Source organism: Filobasidium floriforme, assembly GCF_021052385.1.
Source record: "Filobasidium floriforme strain CBS 6241 chromosome Unknown HD553scaffold_28, whole genome shotgun sequence".
Lineage (NCBI taxonomy): Eukaryota > Fungi > Basidiomycota > Tremellomycetes > Filobasidiales > Filobasidiaceae > Filobasidium > Filobasidium floriforme.
The window spans coordinates 46,822-72,856 of record NW_025763649.1 but is presented as its reverse complement, the minus strand read 5'-3'; the positions used below and the strand labels follow the sequence as shown (position 1 = coordinate 72,856).

Genomic DNA, 26,035 nt, shown 5'->3' with positions numbered 1-26,035 from the left:
AAATGGCGACATCCCGATGGCAGAGTGCTTCGCGTTGTTGTACGCAAACTCCGCCATGGAGAGTAACTCCGCCCAATCGTCCTGGAGGAAGTTGACGTACGACCGCAAGTACTGCTCCAAAGTGGAGTTACTTCGCTCGGTCTGTCCGTCCGTCTCCGGGTGAAACGCCGTGGAGTAACTGTTCTCCACGTTTGCCATGCGGCACAAATCTTTCCAGAATCGCGAGGTGAACAACGTACCTCGATCCGAAATGATCTGCTTCGGGAACCCATGCAAACACACCCATCGGTCAAGGAACAACCGCGCCAAGAATGTGGCGTCGTTATCCTTTCGGCAAGCGACGAAGTGCGCTCGTTTGCTGAACCGATCGACGATCACCAAGATCGAGTTGGACCCCATAGACTCGGGCAGGTCCGTGATGTGATCCCAAGTGATCGATTCGTATGGTCCCGCCGGTACCGGTAGCGGCGCTAGCTCGCCGACAGGCTTCATCCGGGGCCGCCGATTGCGCTGGCATATGCTGCAGCTAGCGACGTACTCCCCGATCCACTTCGCCATCCCAGGCCAGTAGAAGTCCCTACTGGTCAGCTCCACGGTCTTGTCCCGCCCCCAATGGCCGGCGGCCTTCCCGTCATGTAGACGCTTCATCAGCTCTACCTTGATGTTCCCTGCGTTGGGGACATACACCAACCCGTTGTACAGGAGAACCCCAGTGGGGCTCAAGCTGTATCGCTCGTTTGCCAAGGTTCCCGCCTTGAGCTGCGCTACGAGCTCTTTCGCCACCGGGTCGTCCTGCGCCGCCGGTATCAGCGCTTTCACCATCCAGTCGCCCAGTGCGGGGATGGTGCCATTCAACCGCAAAGGCGGTCGCTCAACCGAACTACACCCCTCAGAGGGTGCGTCTTCGACAGGTCGGAGCAGAGTCTCCGCTCGCTTCGGTTCTGTCTCCTCCATCAACTCTTCCCGCCGACTCAACGCGTCGGCCTTCCCGTTCTCCGTCCCCGGTTTGTACTCCAGGGTGTAGGAGATCTGGTTCAACAGCTGCGACCATCGCGCCTGCCGTTGAGACAGTACCTTGTCCCTCTTGAAGTACTCCAGGTTCTTGTGGTCCGTCAGGATCCGAACGGGGTACTTGTTGTCGAGATAATGTCGCCATATCCGACTGCAATAAACGATGGCCAGCAGCTCCCTGTCGTGCACATCGTAGTTCCTCTCGGCGGGCGTCAGACTCTTCGACATGAACGCCACCGGGTGGAGCTTCCCATCGTCCCCTACCTGGGACATCACCGCGCCGATCGCTCCAGAGGAAGCGTCGGTCTCGAGCACCACTTGGCGCTCCTCGTTGTAATGCGCCAATATAGGCGCTTGGGTGAAGGACTCTTTCAATTCCCGGAACGCAGCGTCAGCGGCTGCCGTCCAGGAGTACTTCACCCCTTTCTTCGTCAGGGCCGTCATTCCCTGAATCTTCTTGGAGTAGTTCTGAATGAACCTCCGATAGTAATTTGCGAATCCTAGAAAGGACTGCAGTCCCCGAATGTTCTTCGGGGGGGCCCAGTCCAAAACGGACTTGACCTTGGAGGGGTTCATACTGACCCCCGTCGGGGCAATATCGTACCCCAAGAATTCGGTAGCCACCGTATCGAACTCACACTTCTCCGCTTTCGCATACAGGCCATTTGCCTGCAGCCTCTTCATAACCTCCTTGACCTGACCATCATGGGTCTCCTGGTCGGAGGAGTAAATAAGTATGTCGTCGAGGTAGACGACGACGCACACATCCAAAAGGTCTTGGAAGACCTCGTTCATCCACCGCTGAAAAGTAGCGGGGGCGTTGGTCAGGCCGAACGGCATGACCAAACATTCGAACAGACCGAAACGTGTAGTAAACGCGGTCTTCCAAATGTCTTCTTCTTTTACGCGTAGCAGGTTGTACGCGCCTCGGAGGTCCATCTTCGTGTAGACCTTCGCGCCCTTCAACCTGTCTAGCGTCTCTGAGATGAGGGGTAGGGGCGTCCTATCCTTCACCGTAATGTCGTTAAGGCGACGGTAGTCGATGCACATACGCATCTCGCCGCCTTTCTTCGGTACAAACAGTACCGGGCTCGAGCAGGGCGACTTCGACGGCCTGATGAACCCCTTCTCCAGATTCTCCTTCAACCACTTCTTTAGCTCCTCACTCTCCCGCTGGGAGTGATTATAGAGCTTCTGATACGTCGGCGACGTACCGGGCTTGAGTTCGATCGCATGGTCGATCGATCGCTTCGGGGGCAGTGTATCTGCCTTCGTCTTGGAGAACGCTCCAAGATGTTCATGATACTTCTCCGGTACCATGTCCCTCAGCTTCTCCATATACTCGGGAGGGTCCAGGTCATCCTGGAACGAGTCTGTAGGTTTGACGTCCCAATCCCACAGGTCCGGGCGCCTCGCCCGCTCGTCGTCCTCCCGGGTCATCTGCATTTGTGCGACGACCAAATCCTCCGTGATAGACCCCTTCATCTTCTTGAACGGGTCGATCCCTCGTGTCTCCACCTCTACTTCGTCCGGAGCATACACCGTCTCGGGCCTCTTGAGGCATCCCGTGCTGATGCAGACATCCCCGAACGTCACCGCGTTGGAGTCCCATTGGATATGCGGATTGTGTCTCCGCAGCCAAGGGATACCTAGTACGACCGGGTACCCACTCAAATCGGTGAGGTGGAACTCGGTCAGCTCCAGGTGCACTCCCGTACGTACCAGCGTACGAGCCTTCTGGGTGATCCTTCCTCCCTGGATCTCCCGACCATCAATCACCGTTACTACCCGCGGTGTCTCGAGGTCCGTTACGTCGAATCCATGTAGCGACGCGAATGTCCGATCCATGAACATCCCGGTCGCTCCCGAATCCAACAACATGAGTGCTTGGACCGGCACTCCTTCCGGGTAGAACACTCCTACCAACGTCAGATGGCTATCTGGACCGTTGGGTACTCCGCTTGCACCCAACTGCAAGGGGATCCGGCTACCTCCCTGTGCTCCCCCATTCGGGGTCCTTTGATGATCCGTTATTCTGTAAGGCCCGGGAGCGACCCCCGACGGGGATCCCCCTGGACAGGCTGACGGGACGCAGGAATGAGGCAAGGTACGGGTAGACATCTAAACGTAATAACGGATGTAGAGCTATTACAAGGGTACTAGTTCTACATCAACATAACAATACCGAAAAGTACCCCCGACGGGAGTCGCATACGGGAGTCGCGTACGACGCGTCCGACGCGTCACGTGACCGCTATAACATTACGGCTGATAAGGTTGTCAATCGAAACCCGAAAAAACAGCAGGCACTATGCCGGAGTGGTTAACGGGTGCCCCTGCTATCATGCATTGAGGGTATGGCATTTGTCGCGTGTGTTCGAATCACACTGGTGTCGAAATATTTTTTTTTGCCTCGTTTTCGCGCTTTTCACCCCTCGATCGGCCCTTGCATCTTCGCTAGTGTTACGCTCGCTGGCTCGAGAGCTGCTCACGCTGATGAGATAGGACAAGGGTCTCTCTCGCCGAAAGCACACTCAACATGGGCCCCGGCTGATCATGTTGTCTTCGACACGACATGAGCGATGAAAGCCTCTGTCCCGTCTCGCACCCTAGTCCGTTCGTCCAATGGCTACCTCGGGGGAACCCTGGTTCTTTGAGACCTCTCCAGCTCGATCTTACTGGAACATCCCCTGGCCCTCGGTATCAGACCTTTGTATCGCGGCTTCTCTTCTCCCTTTTCTCTCCGGCCGCTCATCGATATTCCCCAACGAGTTTCGTAGGAATCGAACCCTCGGCGATCGCGTTCCCTACGCTCAACACACGTCTTCCAGGCTTCACAAACATTTATCTCCAATCAAGGAGCTGGTGCCTAACCTCATCTGGATGCACTCTCAGACTCGTCGCTGCGACACTCGCCGTCGTTATAGCTATGTATCGGTCCCCCCTCAGATATCTGCACGTCGCATATCCGACCTGTTTTGGCGCGCAACACAGTCGTCGCCCAGGCGTGTCCAGGTAGATTACAGGACCTTCCGTGAAAGCAAGCGATTCTATCTTAAGAGCCATTCCTGCTCGTCCTCTTTCATGTCTATGTAGCGCTTCGTCCTTGTCACTCTCTGTTGTCGAAAGACGAGACGCAGTTTCACCGGAACTAAAACCTGTGACGTTTGCCTCCGCCGTGATCATCGTCCATCACGATCATCATCCAACGTCCAGCTTCATCAACAAACAATTCCACTTCAAGGTTTCCTTTACCTCGACATACCCATCTCTCTCCCTTGGCGATACCAATCTCCCAAACATAGCTCACACTTTCACTTACGACACACTCATGACCCGTTAAACGACGCATTAAGGTGACCATCCCTCGGTGTCGTCGCCGGAACAAAGGACAACCCAGTACAGACCATCGCACTTGATCAACAACCTCGAGCGACTTTTTCGGAAACGACATGATCGTTACGCCCTCGTACCACCAGTACCACGACAATCTGGACGCCATGCACCTCAGCGGAACTACTCACGACGCACCGGGTACCATCCGCCCAGATACCCTCGCGGTACCGCTCAACGTCGTCTCGAGGATCCCGGTACCGGCAACCCGTTCGACCATCAAATCGACGAGCCCATCGACCTCACGCATCTCTCCCTCCTCGTCAACTCACACCAGCCCGCTGATCACGAGGAAACGATCTGGCACCCTCGGAGAAGGTTTAACGACCCCGACCCCGTCCTACCCGTCCCCTTCATCAACATCCCCTTCGCCCCGCATCGACCGGGACGCCTCGAGCACACGCCGAGCTCGGACCCGATCCACCCCGCTGAGACCGACCTCGACCGACTTTTCATCTTCTCCCAGCACCAAGATCCCGGTCCCGAGCAAACGTACCCCACTCCGCTCGCAAACCGGCTTCTCCCCCGAGTCGAATGCATCCGAGACGTACCGCTTTCCCACTCCCAGCCCAGACCTCGGCGCCTCTTCCAACAGGTCCTCGCACTTGTTTGTCGACCACAACCCGTCACGAGACAGCCTCAACCCTGCCGACCTCGACTTGAAGCTGTCGAGATCGTTGTCGAGCGACGTTCCCGATCTACATGTCGTCGACCACAACATCAAGGACGAACCTGCGCCGTTCTTGGTCGAGCGGGACAGTCTGCATGGGAACTCGGTCGGGGGAAATGATACGAGCTTGCCAAGTCGATCTGACTCGCCAGCAGATTCGACAAACATACCGTCAGCAGTGGCTGCACAGTCCCCCGCCGAGGTGCCTGCCGTGCGGAGACGAGCCGAAACGATGGCTCCTACGACCTCGTCCAGTCGAAATATAAGCAACCAGGCTTCCACGCCTACGCCCACAGCCAAAGACAGGACCACTCGGGTCCGGCAGACCGGCTCGAAAACCTCGACTCCGGTCAAAAGTTCGCTATCCACAAAGTCACGGAACAACGCATCAAATTCGCCATCCCCCTCGACACTGACGCCGACCCCTACAGCTTCGACACGAACCACCCGTCAATCTACCGCCAGCAGGACAACCACACCGGTCACCCGCCGTCTGAGTCGAGGTCCCGACTCGACCCTCGCTCGCGGCTCTCCTCGAGCCGTATCTCCCGGTGGTCTGAACGAGTTCGGCAAAATCACCAACTCTCCCTCAACTACTAGTAACCTGGCCGAGTTCCCCGAAGCCTTCCTCGTGCCGTATATCCCACAGCAGACCCTGCCTAAAGGGGTGCGGCCGGACGAGGTGCCTATCCCCGCAGTCGAACGCCGATTAATGAGGGAAAGAATGGCAAAGGACGGTCTGAGAGACGACGAATTGGTGACCGTATGGGGCCTTGACGGGACACCTTTGATGGTCAGCAAGGCTAGTATCGCGGGAGGTCTGCCGAGTGGGATCACAGAAATTCAGGTGAGTCCGTACGCGGTCGCTCGTTGCCGACAGGTAGGATACTAACTACTGGAGCTTCTCCACAGCCTGCCAAGCAAACTAGCGACCCGACAACGTCACTCGCCCAGCCCATTCCTCAAGACGGTCTCCCTCGAAGATCCAGCTCGAAACGATCCGTACGACGTCCTTCCAATACAGCCGAACCCGAGACCGCCACTCAACCTCGGCCCCAGACGCAAACCCCGCCTGTCGACCCACCTATTCACCTCGGACCACCCATGCTAGACTCCGAACGTTGCAAACCGTCCTTGACTTTCGCCCACTCGGGGTACCTCTCGCCGGACGTTCCCGATTCTCCAGCTCCGTTCCAGTCGGACCGGTTCGTGCCCTTCGATCAGCCGCTACCCACCTCTCGCCAGCCCTCACCGTCGCAGGCGGAAGTCCGAAGGAAACCATCGCTATTGAGGAAACCTTCCGTCTCGTCTCGACAACGCTCCTTGCAATCCTTGCGAGAACGCGAACGCGAGCGCGGAGACGAGAGGGATCTGACGACCATCCGATTGGAGGACCTGCGACCGTCACCGTCGCCTAGTCGAGGACAGCGACAGCCTTGGGAAGCTAGCGTTGTCGCTGGACCTCCTCCGGGCGGCAAGACGCAGGCTTCTGGGGGCAAAAGAATACGCGCGGAGCCCGAGGGGCACGGAAAGAAGGAAGGGTGCAAGTGCGTGATCATGTGAGGCTGGCTAGGAAGTCGGCTTCGGTTAACACGACATGGCGAAGCACGGATCTGGTGACTGGTTGGAAATGGAATGGCAGTGAACGACGGGAACGACGATTATCACCCCAGACGATTATAGATTTGATCCTGGGGCACGACACAGACGATTATACGGCTCTATATGTTTCTCCTCTCATTTCGATCATATTTCTTAGAACTTTACGAAAACATACGATGCGAACAATTTCGACTAGCCTTTTCGCGTATTCTCATCACGACCCATGTAACTTTGTCTCTACCGATACCTATCGATCGTAGCATAGCAGTGTAGATCCTGCTTGACATTCTACACAGCTGAGAAAAACTCATTCCCCTAGAGCTCAATCGTGGACGCGTTAGTCAAAGGCCCTCGTAGGGCAATACCTCGTCTCATCAATAATGCTATGGTCTCCACACTATCAGTGGACTTGGCCGGAGCGCGGTCCCGTCACAACGAGATCCGCAATCGCCTTCGCCAACCTCATGAAGGAATAGCCGAGCTGCCTGCCGCAAGCCCATCAAAAGTCCAGCGCTGGACATTTACACCTGCTCAATATGTGTAATATTACTGGCAGAGGCATTCTGACCAAAGCAGAAAGGAACGCAGTTTCGTTCGGTGGAGCGATGGGAGCCTAACAGGGTTTCTCAAGAATCACATTTTTTGCGAGACAATCAAGGGATTATTGATGGTCAAGCCGGTGTAATGCAGGGAGACATGTAACAACCCATTCGATGCGCAACGACCTTCCGGTGTGTTCAGATCAATGTACGTTGTAGTATGAGATCTGAAACGGGGTACTACCTGCTACCTCTGTCGTTCCAACTACTAGAAGCGCAAAACTCGCGCTTGATGACGAGTTCACTCACCCATCGATGTGTTTCGATCGACCCATCGAGATTTCAAAGTTTGTTCGAGTCTCGCTCTTCAAGATGGGATCGACCAACGACGACCGTGGCAGTTCAAGACGACTAATAGAATAGATCAAGATGAAGGTTGCTACCCATCCTGCTAGCTCGCTGCTCGCTACCGCTTCGAGGACCGGTCGAATGTCGAAAACTGTGCGATGCTACGCCACGACCTCCACTTCGCCTGCACCGGCACCACTACCACAGTCGGGCAAGATCTCGACTCCTTCAGAGTATTGTGAAGACCTGGTCCGGCGTCTGGATCCAGATGCGTGGATGACCGCACACTTCTGGCCTCGACATGCTGTCAAGAGCAAATCGCCTGATGGAAAGGATACCGAGTTGCGGGACATGTGGTTGGCATGGCGGGCTTTCAACGTAGGTTCGCCTGACCCAGGAATAGACAAGTGAGGGGTTAACGAATCGTTTGATCTCGAATCGACTGGTAGCTAGAATTACATCAAGTTCAAGTAAACGTAAAACAACCAACGATCGCGCTCATGCGGTATCAGTTCTGGCGGGATGCTCTGAAAGGCATCTGGGAGGTGAGCTTTTTATGCTTTAGACGTTGTAAACTGTCATGGCCCCGATGCTGATGTTACTTTCCTGCCTTGGGACATTTAGGACAAACCGCCAAACCATCCGGTGGCTCTCATGCTGCATCAAGCCAAGCTAGCGAGGCCAGTTCAGAGGTACTACTTGAAACAGATGATTGACGTCCGGGTGAGCTACCTTATTACCTGCACGCTGCATCTGCGAGCGGTAACCTCTGACTCTGGACACGTATCATGAACACACTCTGCAGGCCAATTCTCTTTCGGCACCTACATCTCATCCCACGCTCCAAGCTCATCTGGATCACCACGCTCCGCTTCAAAACGCACTCTTGCTCGGTCCTCTCCCGCTCCTCCTTCCGCCTACCCACCCATCTACCTCTGCTCATTCGCACACTTTGACACATCTCTCTTCCCTCTTAACAACTACCTCGCTTCTCCGAGGACTTCCTCTTCATGTCTCTAACCGCCGGTTCACATTACCGAGGGACATCGCCCTGAAGAACGGGCTGGTAGAAGAACAAGTCTTCCGGGACGGAGGGGAGACGAAAGGGTTGAGGGATGCGTGTTTCGAGATTGGGACTAGGGGGATGGACGAGCTCATCACTGCTAGGAGCCATCTGAAGGAAACGGGTGGAAAGGTGGTCCCGGGGGAAGTTATGCCATTGTTCCTGAGTGCCGTGAGTTCGATATCCGGTCGTCACCGTATCCTTTCATCACGTTTTCATACCGCTGATCCCCTGACGCGGCTCAAATTCCTTGCGTGCAGGTCCCAGCTGAGCGTTACCTCAAACGCCTCGAAGCTCTGGATTTCAATCCGTTCCACCCGGATCTGCAAAAGGCTGATTGGAAATTGGCACCTGGAGTTTGGTGGTCGAACTGGACGGGGAAGCTGTAACACGGACGGCCATGACAAGACTCAGGCTGTCCGGCATGACGTACACTTCTGCCTTAGCATCGTATGCATAAACGATAAAGCATAGCTGGTGAAAGGCTGCGAGCGCTCAACCTACAGATCCTACGGTCGAAGACAAGCGGGAGGTCGAAACAAGATTGCCTGAAATCGCATGTCGTGGGCCCGGGCGTCTAGCAGGATGCCTTTGGAAAGCTTCGCTGTATATACTCGTCTCATTGAACACCCAGCTTGGGCGCACGGATCCGCTCATGGAACAGAGACAATGTCAGAGGGAAACTGCTCATAAGGCTGAGGATCGCTGGCTCGGCTCCGCCTGCGCGCTTATGTCGACGCCACCGTCGACAATGCTGGCATCATAGGCATCATGATGACCTTCTTCTTTACCGCAGTCACTTCCTGCACGATCTGCTTTTTTGCTACTTTCCGTTTGATCTGCTTGCCATTTCCCTTGGCCCCAGTCCAGGGATTCGTCGTTCCTTTCAAGAGTTCCCACATCTTCTTGACCCCGGTGCCCACGTTGGCCTGTTTCAGCCCTTCAGCTGTTAGCCATACGACCTCGGTAGCGGTCTTGCCTTTTGGTAATCTGATCGCCGGGATCGGTCCACCGATCGTGACTTCCCATAAGCGATAGGTCATGCGTATATGCGAGAAGACGTGTACGTATTCGCCTTGTTGTGTCGGTGTCTCGCATGTATCGAATGCGCCCTTCTCGAGATAAGTCTTGGCATGACGCAACGCCGTCTCGACTGCCTGCTCGTCGTCCGTATCGTCATCCAGAGCGATACAGGGTGGTTCAAACAGGCCTGCCAGTAGACCTGAACAAGCGCCGTACATCGGGATCAGTATGTGGCACCTGACCCGCGATCTCGCGGTGCTCACCTTCTTCAGGCCGTTTGACGAATAACCACCTCGGCTCATCGTCCTCGTCATCCTCGGGCTCCCATTTGACGACCAAGACCGCCGAAGATTCTTCTCTTTGCGCTTTGGCCACCTTTTTCATTGGAAATACCGTGACGTCCATAGATCCAGCTACAGGTATTGGTGCACAGATTGAGCATTCGTCCTCCTCGGCTGATGATTCTGGTTTGCGCGCTAGTTTGGCCTGTTTCATAGATGAGTAAAAAGCAGTGCCCAGATATGAATCGGTCTTGGCTTACTTCGGCATATGCTCGACAGCCGGCACGAATCGGACATGCCGCGCAATCCGGTGCAGCGGGCTTGCAGACCTGACTACCGAGTTCCATCAAAGCCTAAGAAAAAGAAATTCTCAGCTTGAGCCTAGACCACGGGGTGCCGTCACGGCATCGGGCAACAGGACTGACCTGATTCAAATCCCCCGCTAGACCAGGCGGGACGTCTTCGAGATTATCCACAAGCTCCTGCGCGCTAGCCCACAAAGTTTTGATCAAAGCCGGACTGGTGGGCGGAGCGTGCAGAGCCAATAGGCGGCACATCAATCGATGCACGTTCCCATCGACCTGTCGGAGATTGCGGCACACATCAGCCCGACTGCCAGGTTCCCAAATGATACAACAAAAACGCATGCTGACAATCGGGGTTTTGACGCCATAAGCCATCGAAGTGATCGCTCCTGCGGTGTACCTGCCTACACCTTCCACGTCCTTTTCCAGGATGGCCGGATCATCAGGCAGTCTACCTGTTCACATGCCATCGCAAGAGATCAGCTTCAATGTTCTTTCAGGTTATCTCCTCAGACATCGGGGATTCCACTTCTACTCACCGTGGTACTTCCTCGGGTCCTTTACGATCCTCTGAGCGCCCAGCAACAAGTTTTTCGCTCTTCGGTAATATCCCAATCCGCGCCAGATCGAATTGACTTCCTGATTAAACGATGTCAAGGTGGACTTGGTCAGGCTTGATATAATTGGCCCATGGTGGATCAGAGCGGAAGGGCCTGACTTCGATATCCGCTTGAGCCAGGTCTTGTATTGTTGGCCACCTATGTCGATCGGAAGATGAATCGAATCAGATCGCTCGGATCTCATCGACAGCGACGGAAATGAGACTGACTTTTCCAACCACCGATTCCAATACGGGATGACTGTCGTCACCTGTACATTCACAAAAATTTCTGAATTAGCATATCGCGAATTCACGTCCACACGGATTTTCCGTTAGTGTGGGACGTCAAGAGATGCTAACCTGCGTTTGTTGCAACATCACCTCGCTAACTGAGTTCCACGTCGATTTCATCAACCAACAGCAGATGCGTTGGAAACGATAAGCTCGGCTGTCTCGCCTGGAGGAGAAGAAAGAAGCGAGACTTTGCACTCACCCCATATCTGCGGGTATGGACCGAACCCCATCAAGGCCGATACCGTTAATGCGATCCTTCCACCTCTATTGTTGGCATTCAGCCGATGCTGGAACAGCAGGGACGACGTACCTCATAAGCCCTCTGCCCCTTCGTTTCCATCGAAGCACTATCGTCGTATTCCTTTCTCCAGGGCATCTTTCTCTTTTCCCTCACTTCTTCGAACCAGGCTAACAAGTCCGGTAAGATGGGGATAAGGGTTGTTGTGTCGTGGTAGGATTTCGGATGGGGCCGATTCGCAATCGACGTTGACGATACATCTTCATCTTGAACGTCAGGATTGTCTCCATTCGTACGATTTACAAGCTTGCCGGTGGTCGTTTTCTGTCGCTTGATACCAGCTGAAGGTCCTGCTCTTGCGTTCCCTCCACTGACACTTCCGACCTTCCGTTTCCCTGCTGCACCCGCATTCGCTTTCCCCGCTACCTTCTTTGCCGGCCTCTTCCTGCCCGTACTCGAAGACGAAGTCCCGACTATCTCAAAGTCCGAGTCTGAATCCGAATCGATCACGGTGGTCACGGGTTCGTGGTAAGACGAAGAGGAGGACGCCGAGGAGGCTGTTACGGGCGGTAAGCTGGATGGAGAGGGAGTGAGTGGCGAGGTTGCGGTCATGGCTATCGAGACTGGCCAGTAAATAGTTGGAATCGAGCTCCGATAGTTTTGCACAGACAAGCATTCGAGCATGCCGATACGCTCTGATAGCGCTCTGAATCGTCGGTCACGAAGCTCGAATCACACCGATCCCCATCGATCCCATCTCATCAAACGCGTCGAATTACGCGACGCGTTTTTACTTACGTAATCACCGAGATTCCCTACACTGGTGCGATCCGCGGTGCACGTCGCCCCTCGACTCTCCCCTAGGAAACGCTGCGTCAGCATCACACTACTCTCTGGAGTTGTAGAGATCTGTAGCACAACTAGCTATTCATCCATCATCTATCACTCTCTTTCAATCAGATCCCAACCTCGAGACCCCAGCATAGTCGATCTCATCTGATAGATACCTGCCTGTTTGACCACACATCATGTCCGCTCCTGCGCCCGATCCACCCAACCCAAACTCGAACGAAGCTCCGAAACCTGAAGACTCGTCATCCTCGACAACACCTGCCGCACCGACCGATGACGATGTACAGATGAAGGACGAGCCGGAGAAGGCTGAAGAAGAGGTGAAGGAGCCCGAGGACAAGTATGAGGACATTCCGGATCATGTGATGAGCGTGAGTATTCAGGCGGGCGGCTGAAGGACGGGAAGAAGGCAAGGTAGTCTAGGACCGGAAGCTGAGATTGAGAGGCCGTCTTTGCGGGATTGGTAGCAAGATCCGGATGGGATCCGATTACAGACCCGGTTGATCGACAACGAAGTCAAGGTGAGCCTTTCACACTGTGCTCTGAAGCTTATTCATACACTCGATATTGTACTCACACTTACCTCACAATCCCTTCGCTTTGCTTCATTCCTCCTTCTGTCCCGATCCACTTCTTAGATGATGCGCCAAGAGAACCTCCGTCTCCTACACGAACAGAACCAGATGAAGGAAAAGATCGCCGAGAATGCGCAAAAGATCAAGCAGAACAAGGTCTTGCCGTACTTGGTCGGGAACGTCGTCGAGGTGGGTCATCACCGTATCTTGGCTCGCCTCCCAAAATCCGCTCCCTTCAGCTTGCTCAGATCGTTAGTACTCACACATCGTTCGCTCTATCACGAACCACCGGCAGATCCTGGACGTGCCGGACGAATCGACCTCGGAACAAGGCGCCGCTCAAAACACCTCGACGTCCACGGCGCCCAATTCGAAATGCGCCGTCATCAAGACGTCTTCCCGACAGACCGTCTTTTTGCCGATGATCGGGTTGGTACCCGCGGACAAGCTCAAACCGAGCGATCTGATCGGGGTGAATAAGGATAGTTATTTGGTCTTGGATACTCTGCCTGCAGGTCAGTTTTGGGTTTCCATCCTCAAAGCCAGCAATGCAATAGAGAAGCTGACGATAGGAGGGTGATTCTTCTCGATCGCACAGAATACGACTCGAGAGTCAAGGCGATGGAGGTGGACGAGAAGCCGACGGATACTTATACGGATATCGGAGGGTTGGACAAGCAGATCGAAGAGCTGGTCGAGGCCATGTGAGTCGAGATGAGGCGTCGTCTTTTGCAACTGCTCGAGTCTAACAACTGTCTCTTCTCGGGTTTCTCGCCATATCAGCGTACTGCCAATGCAACAGTCCGAAAAGTTCAAAAAGCTCGGGATCAGGCCGCCCAAGGGTTGTCTCATGTACGGTCCTCCGGGGACAGGGAAGACGCTGCTGGCGAGGGCTTGTGCGGCGCAGACGAATGCTTGTTATTTGAAACTGGCCGGTCCTTCGTTGGTCCAGGTGAGTGGCGGGTCGACTAGCACAGTGTTGATGGCGAATATGGGTAGCTAACAAGAGATCTACGCATTGCAGATGTTTATCGGAGACGGAGCCAAGCTCATCAGGGACGCGTTCGAGCTCGCCAAGGAAAAGGCCCCGGCCATCATCTTTATCGACGAGTTGGACGCCATCGGGACCAAGAGGTTCGATTCGGACAAGAGCGGAGATAGAGAAGTACAGAGGACCATGTTGGAATTGCTCAACCAGTTGGATGGATTTAGTAGTGATGAGCGGATCAAGGCGAGTTCGATGTTATGCGCCCGTTGCGAGCGATATCTAGGCTAATGACGCCTGTCATTCCCCCCTCGCTCTTCCACAGGTCATCGCGGCGACGAACCGAATCGATATTCTCGACCCGGCGCTCCTCCGATCAGGTCGACTGGATAGAAAGATCGAGTTCCCCTTGCCGAACGAGGAGGCTCGGGCGAGGATCATGCAGATTCATGCGAGGAAGATGACTGTTAGCCCGAAAGTGAACTTTGAAGAATTGGCCAGGTCGACGGACGAGTTTAACGGGTGCGTTTGGTCTCACTCTGCTGAAATGCTAAGCAGGGAGACTGAGCGCTGATCTCGTTCTGGGTCGAATACTGAAATAGAGCGCAACTGAAAGCGGTGTGTGTCGAGGCCGGGATGATCGCACTACGGGAAGGATCGAAAGAGCTTTCGCACGAGCATTTCCATGGGTGAGTCAGGCGATGTCGCGCTTTCATCTGGTACTCTCGAGAATGGAAGCCTGATCGATCGGCTTGTTTGCACTCATAGTGGAATCTTGGAGGTGGCATCGAAGAAAAAGTCGGACCACTTCGTGGGTACAACACTCCCCATGTGCGTTATTCTGCATCGTACTGACTCTTATCCCGCTCTTCGCTTGACAGTACTTTGCATAATTCTCTCACTTTCAATCCCTCCTACTCGCCTGCTGGGCGAAACGCAATCTCATGTAACGAAACGACCGGCTTCCTATCTCCATCGGGCCCAAACGTGCCACGATCTTCTCATTGTATTACTTTTTGCTTCGGCCGATCTCATCATGACCCACAGTTCTCGTCTCAGGATGGTCGCGCGGCGTTTGTCTTGACGTGTTTGAGACTTTGGTTCCGTGTTGAGAGCGCGTTTCAGATCCGGCAGGCCGACGACCGTTTTGAATTTGAGCACGATTTCTGAGGTGTCGCCTGTGAGAATTGCATCCAGTAGATTTTTTAAAGGGATCGGCATCAAGACCTCATCCTATAGTCATCGTCCGGACGACAAGAGACGGGGAACAAGACTTATAAGCGCAGTGTTAGGCTCCAGCTTGGATTTAGCATTGGATGTCAAGTCAGCGTCAGTGTGTATGTCAATGATCAAGTTCGAGTTGGAGCTGAAGCCGGAGTCAAGCTTCGGAGGACCAGAAGGAACAGGAATACGTGGGATGCGTAGTTGATGATGGGTTTTACAATCTTTCAAGAGCTGGCTGGAACCCAGACTCGATCTGTATATTCGATTCAGAACAAAGCCTCGACAGTATCAGTATGAAATCGAAACGTGATCGTAGGCCCAGCCGATAAAGAACATGCCTCCTAGGTAGAGTGAGAGATCAACCTACTTCTAAAATGGCTAGCTGTTGCTTGGCCCACATGACATATCGCTCTAGCAACCACATATGGTGCACTTCTGACCTGATAAACCTCATTGCCACCTCGGTAGTGGCACCTCGATCACCTCCTGCGAAAGTTTCTATAGCCCAGGGGATCTGCTTGAAAACGAGAGATCGTCTAGGCCCTACAATTATTTGCCTGTTGTGAGCCGGTCGAGGTCCAGTTCGGAACCACACGGACTAGTGCAAACTGCAGGCAGGATAGATTGCTTAGATTCTGCGGCTGGAGGTCCTATCCATCGTCTCGAATGACTCGAAGTTGATGATGGCTAGCATGTCCAATGCCCGTAACGGACACTTTCATCCTCTAGCCTCGAAAGGCTGTGAAGGACATCGTCGATGCGCGCTACAGATCGATGATCGATGATCAACAACGACTAAATAGCCGAGTGCGAGGCCGTATCTGATGGTCCCTTGACGAGGAAGTTACGGTTTGAGGGGCGCGAGCGACTTAGAGAAGTTTGATATGGGATTATCAGCTGTGAGCCTGTAAGATTAGGAAGATACGGGTCGCATACAACGAACGAATGTAGATCAGGACTGATGAGTGATTTCGATCGATTTGCAGGCGGATTTCGCCGCACCCCAAGAAACGCTCTATTTGACCGGTTCTAGCGACAAGTGATGCGGAGGCCTCTTGACCTGTCTCGGAGCAACAGTAGGCAGCTGTTCCATCGTGGTCTGTCGTTGTTTAAATCCTAGAGACGGTCTCTCTTCAGCGATCCCCCCCCCCTCACATCCTCAGTCTACCAAGTCCAGAAATCTAGCTGCCTATAAGGTGAACCCACCCTGAAAGCGCATTTTCTCCTTCTGATTAGGTGTTTCTCAGATCCTGGCCTCAATATGAAAGTCCAGTCTTGTGGCAGTGCAGAACCGATTCCTCTGCATGTCTTCGATTTCAGCCAGAAACTGAACCGGCGGATTTGCCTGTTGGAGCGAGAAGGGCTTGTTTGTAGCCTGCATGAGAACTTCATGATTGTGATCGTTACCGGTATTGGCGAAGGGCCGCCTTTTCATATAGATACATAGGGTTTGCTACGCTACCATGCATGTTGATTCGATTGCACCGGGCGAGATTATACAGGCTTAGATACTGTCCTTACATCCAGAATTTTATTAGACGCGGCCGCCCAACCAGGCTGGCCGTTCCAGAATCGATTGGGAGATTGACTCGGATCCCTGTCGAGGCTCGAGCATGACTGAAATCAGAAGATATGTCAGTCATGCCTTTTTTCGGGAGTCCGCGCCATCTACCGACTTACGACTTCTTCGATATAGCGCGTCGAGGGACCCGCTACCCTTCTCGGCAAGCACGCTAGTTAACCAATTCTGTACGTCTTGGAGAATGGCAAGGTTGTAAGGTTGTTGATAACGGGTAAATTCGGTCACAACCTTGGCGAGTTTGACTTGTCGATCGAAGTTGATGAGCTTGGTGTTTGGATCCATGGGTGATGGCCGGGTGCTTGGGTTTCCTTCTGCTGTGAAGGTTATACTGTTTGGGAAAGGTCTATGAGTAACGGTCATTGTCGATCGATGCAAACGGTCAAGTCACTCACTCGCTCAAAATCTGACCCAAGAAGGGTAATACTGGACCCTCAGCCATTCGGAGGCGGGTCCGATAGACATGAAAGTTCTATAGAAGGCAATGTTAATGTCTGCAGCACAGCGTATCAACAGCTGGCTTCAGACTCACCTTGGTGTGTTCCACCAATGTGCGCAGATCGTCCATGATATTACGATACTTGACAGGCAGTCCCTGTGGGTCATCCCGATCAGTGCACTGCCAACATGTACCAAGAGCTACGGTCGACTTACATCCCATGTCTTCTTCAAGCGGATGATAGTACTGCTATTGAGAGCTGCGAGGATAGCAAACAGCGTCGAGAAGTTTTGCAGATCCAGACATCGCTACATATTGATAGCCATGAGTCAGTCAAGTGTAACTGTCGTGATTTCTCTCTCCCGAATGCTCACGTTGGACAGCTTGATGAAGTACTTCAGCAAGGCTGTGCGGCGTTTCAAATCGGTCTCTTCTAGAATACGATCCATGACCCAGCCATGGATCCGGGTCGACAGAGTGCTCATCGTTTTGAGACTGTCCGCCTTTGGCTTGCCAAGCCGGATCAACTCTTGAGGATCGATGGCGCAGAACAGCTTTGATTCCAACAAGGTGAGTTGCCGAGCGAGTTCCAAAGCGTGAAAGTCGGTCACGTGTATATGCGAAGACCCGCTTTTAAGCGAACTGAAGAGTTGCTTGTTCATGATGGGCGTCGGCGGCAGAGCCGAATTGGAGGACGACATGCTGAACGAGGGGCGGTGGTAAGGAGTGCCCATGATCGAAGCCGAAGAGCTCGAGCGGAGTTGTCGGACACGAGCGACCGGCGAGGACTCGGGCAGGTTGGTTCGAGCATGCCTGTCGAGCAGATCCAATAAACGCGGGTACTCTACCGGGAAGGCTTTGGCAATGCGATCTTCCAAGAATAATCGCATCGGTTGCGTGATGCCGTTGTCTGCAACTGGGTCCCAATAGTTTGCCAGCCAGCTCTTGATGAAGCCCAACAATTGCCGCCTAATAGGCGCGACCTTCATTTCGTTCCACATTCGCACCGTTTCCTGTTGTAAAGGCATTCTTACGGGTGGCGTAACGTCGAATCGCGCTTCGATGGCTTCGAGAAGCAGTTTCGGTTCGGTGAACAGGCGGAACGTCAGGAAGAACGTCTCCCACAGAGCCGGGTCGACGGATCCATCGTGAGGCGTCATCTTCTCGACCAAGACCGGAAGAGTTGCCCCGATCAGCGCGCCATCCGTGTTGTACGCAATGTCCTTGGGATTATAGTCGTGGGATACCAAAAACATGCGCATGTCGGCTGCCGTGACTTCCTTTGGCGCCGGCTTGTTCTTCTGAGGGGTAGGTGCATCCTCAAAGCGGACGTCCCGAGGAACCAGTTGGTGCTCCTGCGTTGGGAATGAAGGGGTAGGTGGCGGTTGCTGGCCTTCTCCTGACCACCAACGTGGAGGTCGAGGTGTCGCTTGCACGCTTCCATGTTCGGACCCCACACTCTCCGGAATACTCGGTCTTCGAGTAAAGGTCTCTTCGCCCGCCCTAGGCGTGCTCAAGAATGAAAGATCGCTCGGCGTGCCTCCACCCAAATCCACCGATCTCGACGGTGGCCGAGGCGACCGCTCTTGGCTCAAACGTGGTGTATGGCCGGGCGACGTGAAGCTCGATGCTCTACCCCTTCGACGGGGTCCAGAAGGCGTTGCCAACGGGTTGCCACTGCCAAAGTCTGCAGAAGTCTGCAGTAGAGGCGAAGAATGTACCGATGCAAGAGATGGCCGCTATGGTGCAGATTCGACTGATCAGTTGGGAGCTGCCAATTACTCACGTCAGCAAACTCACATGAGGACGATTCCGTGCGGCTTGCTCCGCGGGTGTCATCATGATCTCCTGCTCGTCATCCAAAGGAACTCGGTATGCCCTATCCAGGGGTGCCGACCTTGGTCCCGAATAGTCTTGTACGTACGCTTCCAGCAGGCTGCTATGACCCGCTCCGCTCTCGGAACCGGAAGACTCTTCCCGACTTTGGCGCGATGCCGAGGACATCGAGCTGGCATGGGACGATCTCTTGCTCGAGTCCCGCCGGCTTCCCTCGTCATCGCGCTCGTCCTCAGCCTTGCCGTTGACTTCGAACCGACCCTGATCTGTGCCGTTGGTATCGATCCGGATGCCCAGTCCGAGGGTCTCCATCGCTTCTCTTCTGTTCCCGCATATCTTGACCAAGCGGACACACTCCCTCGCCGGTCGCATTATGATCGATGCGGCACTCAATAATCTCTCCTTATTCACGTCGTCCTCCTCTGAAGGGATGTCTGTATGCGGCGTGCTTGCCACCCTGTCTGCCGCCTCGACCAGTGCAGACGTCGTCTGGTACATCTGGTCCTTTGCCTGGACCAGCGCAACGATCTCCCTCCCATGGTTCCTAGCGGTTGGCTTGTGACCGATGACCAGTTCGACGATCGCCAACAAATCCCGGATCTTATCTATGGTTTCTCGCGAAAGATCCACCAAGAGGGCAACCGAAGAAGGATGAGAAGCGGCAGTGTGGCATTGCACATGACCGATCAAAGCCGCAGCGACAGACAGCAACGAGTCGAATGTCATCCCAATTCCTACGACGATGTCCACCGTCTCGAGTGCCGGCTGTCTGACTTCGTTCGAGACAGCTCGCCGGTGTACGGTCGGATGATAGTCGTTTGACGATCCCACGGATGAGACCGAGCTGATCGATCCCGCATCTGGACCCAATCGACTCCGACCCCTCTTGAAATCTGAACCAGACCCGGCGCTGACTTCTTCGACGGCAACGTCGAAACGGGCCGAGACCGGCGAACTGCTCTGTTGCTGGTGAAATCGAGGGTCACGACCTTGATCCGTCGAACCCGGTCGAAGACCCCGTGTGTTTATCTTGAGGTTGCCCATGCTCTTAGCTTGCAGAGCCATCCGCCGCTCCTGGTCAGATCGTGTCATCCCCAAAGAATTCACCGAGCTCTGCCTCGATCTGCCGTTGCCGACCGTGTCTCCCGGCGACGAGTTTCCTCTCGCATGCTGCTGTTGCTGTTGCTGCAACGTTCCTCCTGCGGGGATTAACCCTCCGCCCGACTCTCCCCGCAATCCTTCCGACGCATCCTTTCTCTCTGGTAGATCGATGCCACACTTGACAAGCGCTTTCAAGAATACCCTGACATTCTCCAAGGTCTCTTCGCTCGACTTTAACATACCCTCCAGCTCGGCCTCTTTGAACTCTTCCAGCCCGTCACCCTGCGGTTCCCCGAGTTGCGGGGTGTAAGGCTGGCTAGCGCTTCGGGCCAGCGCGACTAGCTCGGCCAGGTTGGCGAGGATCGTTTTTCTGATCTTTGCCAGTGCAGGAAACCGGGTCAGAAGCTCTGATTCTCTCGACAGACAGTCGGTCGCGAGGAGTAATGACCGAATGGCTGAGATGGCACAGGCGGTCGAGGGCTGCAAGTGCGAGATCTTCCTCGACCCCACAGCCGAGCGGATCAAGCCCATAGCTTGGTGGATCGGTTCGAGGGTCACCGTGATCTCGGTCTCGATCTTCCAATCGATGGCGGCAAAGTTCTTTTTGCCTGTATACGATGAGGACGAGTGGTGATGCTGATGCTGGTGCTGTTGCGGGTACTGCTGTGAGGAAAAGCCTTGAGAATGATGATGTCGATGGTGTGGGTTGGCAATGGGTTCTGAATGCGTGACGGTATGCTGGTTCGGACGAGGTGCTTCACGCCAATGTGACATGTGATTTCCCCCTGTTCGTTTTGACGTCGGAGCCGAGGTTGGAGTGGACGGTTGACCGCTGTTCCGTCGACTCTCATCAATGGATGAGCTTGATGTCGAGGTCCCTGAGCGATACGACAACATGCTCATCTCGGATGCCCGTCGAGGATCGAGTCGTGGACGCTAACGTTTGAGAGAACAGTGACAAAGCCTCAGCCAAGAGCATACCACATCAGCAGACAGTGAACTGACCCTCGGATCCGGTCCTTCCTCTTCGACGAAATTACTCGGAAACCATCCTCGCCCATCCCCCGTTTTGCCAAACTGTTCCCCATACGTCGCATCGACCTCCCTTCCTTCCGGATCGTTGACGACCTCGCCGTCCCACCACCCGCTCTCGTCCCGGTTCCACACCCTGATCCTGCATCCAACCTGGAACGAAAGGTAGATGTGCGTCCTGCTCGACGGCGGGGCCGTATAGTCGTGTAGAGCGATGACGAAATCGTCCGGAGGTGCTTCGAAGAGAGAAGGCAAGAGGTGACTTGAGCCAGGTTGAGAGGCGATCGAGGCGGATGAAGACGACTGCATGACGGATCGGTAGGCGAAGGGTATGTCGCTTTAGGGTGATCGAGGTCGTGACTGCTTCGCTACTTGTGGAGGTGTGCCTGTTAGGCTCGTGAATTCGTTTTCACAGCTTCAATTCCCGCATAATTGATCGCCTAACTCGTGTTAATTGTTGGGAGAGTATGGTATGATGTACGAACGAGCGACATTCCACATCGTCTGAACGCTACCATCATCTTCTACCAACCTGCTAGCTGCTAGCTAGCTCTTGGTGACGTTTCGGTTGTTTACCTTTTCGCAGGCAGGCAAGAGCGGGGCGACGCGCACCAGAGAGAAGAGCAACATCGACCTTGATCTCGATCTCCACACTGCACTTGACTGGCACTGCCCTGCCGACTCTCTGCTATACGAGTCCGAAGAGACAGCCCTATCTTGCATGTTTATTCATCTACATCATCACGGTCTCAAGCGCTCTTGGGGATCAACTCCTCCTTCTCCAAGTAATCGACGATGATCCTGACGGCCTGAGCGACGTCGACCTCGTCGGTCTTGATGTGGATCTCGGGGCTCGAGGGAGCCTCGTAAGGTGCAGAGATACCGGTGAACTCTGTCGCCGAGAGTAATATTGAAATCAGTCTGAGTCTTGTGATTCAGGTCGACCGAACGACCCACCCTTGATCTCCCCAGCCCTGGCCTTCTGGTAAAGACCCTTGGGGTCCCTCTTCTCCACGACGCTCAGAGGAGCATCAACAAAGACCTCGATAAACCTGATTGAAGGCTTGTGGTCCTCGTGAAGCTTCCTCGCCAACTGTCGATCAGAGACGTAAGGGCTGATGAAGGCCGTGATCGTCAAGGTGGCCGAAGAGCTGAAGAGGAGGGAGACCTCCCCGATCCGTCGGATGTTCTCGACTCGGTCGGTGGGGCCGAATCCGAGGTCCTGCGAGGTCAGCAACAGGTAATATCGTCAACGTCTGATGACCTCCCTATACATCCTTTTTACCGAAGATCAAGAACACACCTTGTTCAACCCGAACCTGACGTTGTCTCCATCCAACCTGAAAGCGTGCAACTTGCGCTGCAACAAGTGTTGCTCCAAAGCAGTGGCAATGGTCGACTACACACACACACACACACACACATACAAAAATACTTGTGATGAGCATTCACTTGATGATCACACATCGTCTCATACCCGGACCTGGCAATCGTAAAGTGGGAACTGACCTTTCCACTGGCACTGAGTCCGGTCAACCAGATGGTCGCCCCTTGCTGACCCAACAACTGGGTACGTTCCTGGTGCGAGACCGAGCCTGCGAGGACATCAGCCGGAGTAAAAAGGAGCAGTGAGATCAGTATGCCGCGTTTCGCTTGATGGCATATGGGCTCCCGGTGCGAGCTGCGGTAACTGACCTTCGTGAAAGGTGATGTTGGTAGCCATTTTTTCTTGTATTGTTCCTGTCAAGAATGTTCTATAGGAGGAGGTATAGAGGTATAGGTGTGATATATCGGCCTTGTAGCTCCATGGATGCTAGAATTGCGATGTGCTAGTTGTATCGTCAATCGGACGGCCGAGTGTCTCGTCGGAAGCAGATTCCAGAAAAAGTCGATCCGGCGCCAGAAGCTGATTGCATCATCATATCGTTGGTGCATCACGAATTGATTGCAAGCGAAGGCGCGCGTTTCATCGGAGAGAGGAGGTGCATGAGCCAGAGGTAGGGACGATCAAGTCATCAGGCTGCAGTTCAACTCGGCATGGTGAAAATTTATCTGTCAGTAAACAAATAAACGAGACTTTCGCAGTACTGCTGGAGCGGTCGGTTTGCGCTGTATATTATTTGTTGACGTTTGATTGTGATGATTCAGGAGGTGATCGTGACGTGAAGCCCGGAAATGTCGGTCGGATCATGTCTTCGGGCATGATACGACTTACGGCCATCTACGAGCCAAGTGAAGGTCGCTTCGCTGAACAACGCCGAATTTCGGATCGCTCAGAGAGTTGCCGGCTTTGTGACAAGTCGAATGGCATGACACATGAAGCCGGAAGATCCGATTCCCTGCCACGGAATTACAATTCCGACTCAGCGGATGCAGGTGGCGAGGTGTTTCGTCCTTTGAAAGCCTCGTCGACAAGTATATAAGAAGAGGACTTATCAACCGGTCGTCTCGATCGTTGAGTGTTCAGTCTTGCAACATCTTCCGATCACTCCGAATTTCCCCCTGTACCTGAAGTCACTTCATCACATCGACCCAAGCCGCCTTCACGATCATGATGCCCTCCAAGATATTTGACATTCTCATCATCGGTTCCGGCCCAGCCGGTCTCTCCGCCGCCGCCTCTGCCTGTCGACAGTTCCGAACGATCCTCGTTCTCTCCTCCGCCACTCAACCTTACCGCAACGCCGCCGCGCATCACATGCACAACGTGCCCGGTTTCGACCATGTGCCCCCCAAGCTCTATCGGGAGCACGTAGTCATGCAGTTGAAGGATCGGTATTCGCCGTACGTCGACTTCGTGGACGATGCCAATGTCGGCAGCGTCAGAAAGGCTGGAGAGGGTGGAGTAGAGGGGTTCATCGTTGAGGATGATAAGGGCAGGAGCTGGAAAGGAAAGAAAGTCATCCTGGCCACCGGGTCGAGAGACGTCTTCCCCGATATCCGAGGGTATGCCGATGTCTGGGGCAACGGAATGTAAGTCGAAGCTGTTGTCCGGATTGATGATAAGGATTCGCCTCGCTCACACTGAGGCATGAATCACAGCTTTCACTGCCCCTTCTGCCATGGATACGAACAACGCGGAAGTCTTAGCGCAGGGTTCCTCTACCTGAACCAAGATCCCAAGATGATCGGTCCTTTTACCGGGGTCATGGCCTTTGTCCTCCGATTCCCCAAGGCGCCTCCTCCAGGCTCGGGCACCAGTTACAACTTTACCATTTTCACTCATGGCGCTCCGGAGTCTTTCCTTGACGCGTTGAAGGCGAACGAGGACGTCCAGTTGATGCTCAAGAAGGGAGCTCGGATCGAAAACCGCAAAATCGCCGCGTTTGCAATGATCGATTCACAGGAAGGCAAGATGACCCCGGACGACAAAGGTCAAGATCTCGAGATCACCTTTGAAGATGGAACTACGGCGACAACGAAGTTTTTGCTTCATCATCCCAAGACCCGACTCTCCCCGCTCGGAGCCACTGTGGCGAAAGAGTTCCAGATCGAACTGAACGCGATGGGTGATATCCCTCCCATCTCGCCTATGCAAGATACTCAAGTTCCCGGCCTGTACGTAGCTGGAGACATGTCCAACGCGATGAAGGCCGTCACTACGGCTATTTATCAGGGGACTTTGGCCGGGGTGACGGCAAGTCGAGCTTTGGCGATGGAGGATTTAAGAGCGGAGGTCGACGTGAAGGGTGAAGGGGATGAAGTGGCGGTCCAGCAGGCCGAGTTAGGGTTAGGAGCCAGCTTGAATATCGGGATGGCTCAAGTCAAGGAGCTCTGAGCGCATTGACCGCTGCTATCACTTTATTACTGAATTACTGTAGTTGAAGATTTTGTTCTTTCCTGATTGTTTCTGTCGTACCTATTCAGCATAAGTGACGAATCAGCGGCTTATTGGTCACGTGATCGAGCACGGAGACCATGATCGATATCGATGTCCGCTAGCTCCGGTAATAATGCCCGACCCCGCCATGCCCGTCATCGACCGTACGAATCATGAATCTCACACTCTTCAAAACACAAACGTGAATCTATTGCGCACTGATACTGATTTAAATTTACTGATGAACAACTAGCATCGTAAAACTAAGTGTATGGTCATATGGTCAACTGGCACCGAATATGCATATAGCTTTTATACGCTCAAGCTCTGAATTCCCTGGTAGTTAGAGTGATCGTCGTCCGTAATGGAACGACTGAAACATCGGCGTTGGGACACCTGGTCGAATACCTGAATGCCAAATTCCGGCACGCACGTATAAAGCCAACGTTCGCAAAGAGATCTTCGAAATGTTAGATGGAATACGAGACAAGAAAAATGCAAAATCGTGGGACGAGGAGATTGGGGTGATCATCGGACACCGAGGCTTGTGGTCCTCTTTGTTCGCCGGCGCGGGGTGATCCCAATCTGGTGATATCTGCGAGACGACAACAACAATAACAACGACAAGGCAGCTGGCGCATTTGTGTAGCTCAGCAGGGTCTAAGGTTAGAAGCATGCAACCTGCCGGCAGAGTCTAAGTCCGATCGCCATCTGGAAGGATAGCGGCCTGGGCCATCTGAGACCACAAAAGGAGGGCGATCTCGCCTGATCAGCGATTTGAAGTGATGTGACAGATGATCGGACGACCAGGATAGCAACAACAAATGAGTGCGGTAACGACGACGACGACGATGAAACAAGGACATGACGACGACAACGGCGAAGATCGTGCCATTGTGTAAGCCTGTGTGCGCGATGGAACAACCCTAGAATCGCAAGATCGCCGTTGTATTCACAGGTAAACCCTTTTCAAGAGGCAAGAGGGCGGCCAGGAACGACTGCGCACCGTTGGCACGGACGACGATGACGATCATTTGTTGTCGTTATCGTCATCACTGAAGGTGGATCTGGTCGGTCGTCGGTCGCCGTCATGTTGGTCGCTATCGCGATGCTTCCAGATGGATCAGCAAACAAAGCGAGCCGCGAGCCGAATCTTTTCTCGGAAAATTTACCAGGGACTTACGGAGAAGCTATAAGATACGGAAGGACGAAAATGCACATTTT

The 26,035-nt window shown here is 54.0% G+C and overlaps 7 protein-coding genes and 1 non-coding gene across 8 annotated transcripts; 5 read left to right on the top strand and 3 right to left on the bottom strand.

The window, feature by feature from the left end:
* The first annotated feature begins 3,316 nt into the window (after positions 1-3,316).
* On the top strand, positions 3,317-3,407 carry HD553DRAFT_t109. Its single transcript has one exon. It is a non-coding gene; the product is annotated as a tRNA-Ser (tRNA).
* An 868-nt stretch (positions 3,408-4,275) lies between these two features.
* Positions 4,276-6,960, top strand: HD553DRAFT_319670 (uncharacterized protein). Its single transcript, XM_046181052.1, has 2 exons — positions 4,276-5,921; positions 5,987-6,960. Exons 1-2 carry the CDS (start codon positions 4,464-4,466, stop codon positions 6,635-6,637), a joined length of 2,109 nt encoding a protein of 702 aa, XP_046032779.1. The 5' UTR covers positions 4,276-4,463; the 3' UTR covers positions 6,638-6,960.
* A 684-nt stretch (positions 6,961-7,644) lies between these two features.
* HD553DRAFT_326887 (isoprenoid synthase domain-containing protein) lies at positions 7,645-9,015 on the top strand (the record flags this gene model as incomplete). Its single annotated transcript, XM_046181747.1, has 5 exons — positions 7,645-7,941; positions 8,013-8,108; positions 8,188-8,286; positions 8,369-8,797; positions 8,887-9,015. The coding sequence occupies 5 exons, from the start codon at positions 7,645-7,647 to the stop codon at positions 9,013-9,015; spliced, it is 1,050 nt and encodes a 349-aa protein (XP_046032778.1).
* A 339-nt stretch (positions 9,016-9,354) lies between these two features.
* HD553DRAFT_278088 (putative A/G-specific adenine DNA glycosylase) lies at positions 9,355-11,980 on the bottom strand (the record flags this gene model as incomplete). Its single annotated transcript, XM_046178027.1, has 10 exons — positions 9,355-9,848; positions 9,913-10,135; positions 10,191-10,283; positions 10,356-10,511; positions 10,584-10,686; positions 10,771-10,874; positions 10,954-10,993; positions 11,065-11,105; positions 11,197-11,225; positions 11,434-11,980. The coding sequence occupies 10 exons, from the start codon at positions 11,978-11,980 to the stop codon at positions 9,355-9,357; spliced, it is 1,830 nt and encodes a 609-aa protein (XP_046032777.1).
* A 329-nt stretch (positions 11,981-12,309) lies between these two features.
* On the top strand, positions 12,310-14,827 carry HD553DRAFT_319658 (putative 26S protease regulatory subunit 6A). Its single transcript, XM_046181051.1, has 11 exons — positions 12,310-12,591; positions 12,688-12,741; positions 12,859-12,984; positions 13,091-13,310; positions 13,394-13,499; positions 13,579-13,747; positions 13,820-14,026; positions 14,106-14,302; positions 14,383-14,469; positions 14,549-14,591; positions 14,662-14,827. The coding sequence occupies exons 1-11, from the start codon at positions 12,397-12,399 to the stop codon at positions 14,671-14,673; spliced, it is 1,416 nt and encodes a 471-aa protein (XP_046032776.1). The 5' UTR covers positions 12,310-12,396; the 3' UTR covers positions 14,674-14,827.
* Positions 14,828-16,384: 1,557 nt separating this feature from the next.
* Positions 16,385-21,501, bottom strand: HD553DRAFT_319656 (uncharacterized protein). The gene is made up of 8 exons (XM_046181050.1): positions 20,965-21,501; positions 18,823-20,895; positions 17,397-18,761; positions 17,238-17,330; positions 17,116-17,178; positions 16,979-17,055; positions 16,685-16,914; positions 16,385-16,621 (listed from the first exon to the last, which is right to left on the bottom strand). Exons 1-8 carry the CDS (start codon positions 21,298-21,300, stop codon positions 16,539-16,541), a joined length of 4,320 nt encoding a protein of 1,439 aa, XP_046032775.1. The 5' UTR covers positions 21,301-21,501; the 3' UTR covers positions 16,385-16,538.
* A 19-nt stretch (positions 21,502-21,520) lies between these two features.
* HD553DRAFT_145156 (putative adenylyl-sulfate kinase) lies at positions 21,521-23,009 on the bottom strand. Its single transcript, XM_046176700.1, has 5 exons — positions 22,687-23,009; positions 22,501-22,586; positions 22,295-22,390; positions 21,949-22,213; positions 21,521-21,883 (listed from the first exon to the last, which is right to left on the bottom strand). Exons 1-5 carry the CDS (start codon positions 22,712-22,714, stop codon positions 21,741-21,743), a joined length of 618 nt encoding a protein of 205 aa, XP_046032774.1. The 5' UTR covers positions 22,715-23,009; the 3' UTR covers positions 21,521-21,740.
* A 536-nt stretch (positions 23,010-23,545) lies between these two features.
* Positions 23,546-24,769, top strand: HD553DRAFT_326882 (uncharacterized protein; the record flags this gene model as incomplete). Its single annotated transcript, XM_046181746.1, has 2 exons — positions 23,546-23,964; positions 24,034-24,769. 2 exons carry the CDS (start codon positions 23,546-23,548, stop codon positions 24,767-24,769), a joined length of 1,155 nt encoding a protein of 384 aa, XP_046032773.1.
* Between the last annotated feature and the right edge of the window lie 1,266 nt (positions 24,770-26,035).

What these genes read in the sequence shown, in the direction of transcription:
- HD553DRAFT_319670 (XM_046181052.1), top strand. Translation starts at nt 4,464, where the DNA reads ATGATCGTTACGCCCTCGTACCACCAGTACCACGACAATCTGGACGCC. An exon ending in GTGGGATCACAGAAATTCAG is followed by an intron (nt 5,922 to 5,986) that starts GTGAGTCCGTAC and finishes GCTTCTCCACAG; the next exon opens with CCTGCCAAGCAAACTAGCGA.
- HD553DRAFT_319658 (XM_046181051.1), top strand. Translation starts at nt 12,397, where the DNA reads ATGTCCGCTCCTGCGCCCGATCCACCCAACCCAAACTCGAACGAAGCT. An exon ending in TTCCGGATCATGTGATGAGC is followed by an intron (nt 12,592 to 12,687) that starts GTGAGTATTCAG and finishes CGGGATTGGTAG; the next exon opens with CAAGATCCGGATGGGATCCG. An exon ending in TCGACGGACGAGTTTAACGG is followed by an intron (nt 14,303 to 14,382) that starts GTGCGTTTGGTC and finishes ATACTGAAATAG; the next exon opens with AGCGCAACTGAAAGCGGTGT.
- HD553DRAFT_319656 (XM_046181050.1), bottom strand. Translation starts at nt 21,300, where the DNA reads ATGCAGTCGTCTTCATCCGCCTCGATCGCCTCTCAACCTGGCTCAAGT. An exon ending in CCGCACGGAATCGTCCTCAT is followed by an intron (nt 18,762 to 18,822) that starts GTGAGTTTGCTG and finishes TCTGCACCATAG; the next exon opens with CGGCCATCTCTTGCATCGGT. An exon ending in ACTTCATCAAGCTGTCCAAC is followed by an intron (nt 17,331 to 17,396) that starts GTGAGCATTCGG and finishes ATCAATATGTAG; the next exon opens with CGATGTCTGGATCTGCAAAA.
- HD553DRAFT_145156 (XM_046176700.1), bottom strand. Translation starts at nt 22,714, where the DNA reads ATGGCTACCAACATCACCTTTCACGAAG. An exon ending in CAACATCACCTTTCACGAAG is followed by an intron (nt 22,587 to 22,686) that starts GTCAGTTACCGC and finishes ATGTCCTCGCAG; the next exon opens with GCTCGGTCTCGCACCAGGAA. An exon ending in TCAGGTTCGGGTTGAACAAG is followed by an intron (nt 22,214 to 22,294) that starts GTGTGTTCTTGA and finishes CTGACCTCGCAG; the next exon opens with GACCTCGGATTCGGCCCCAC.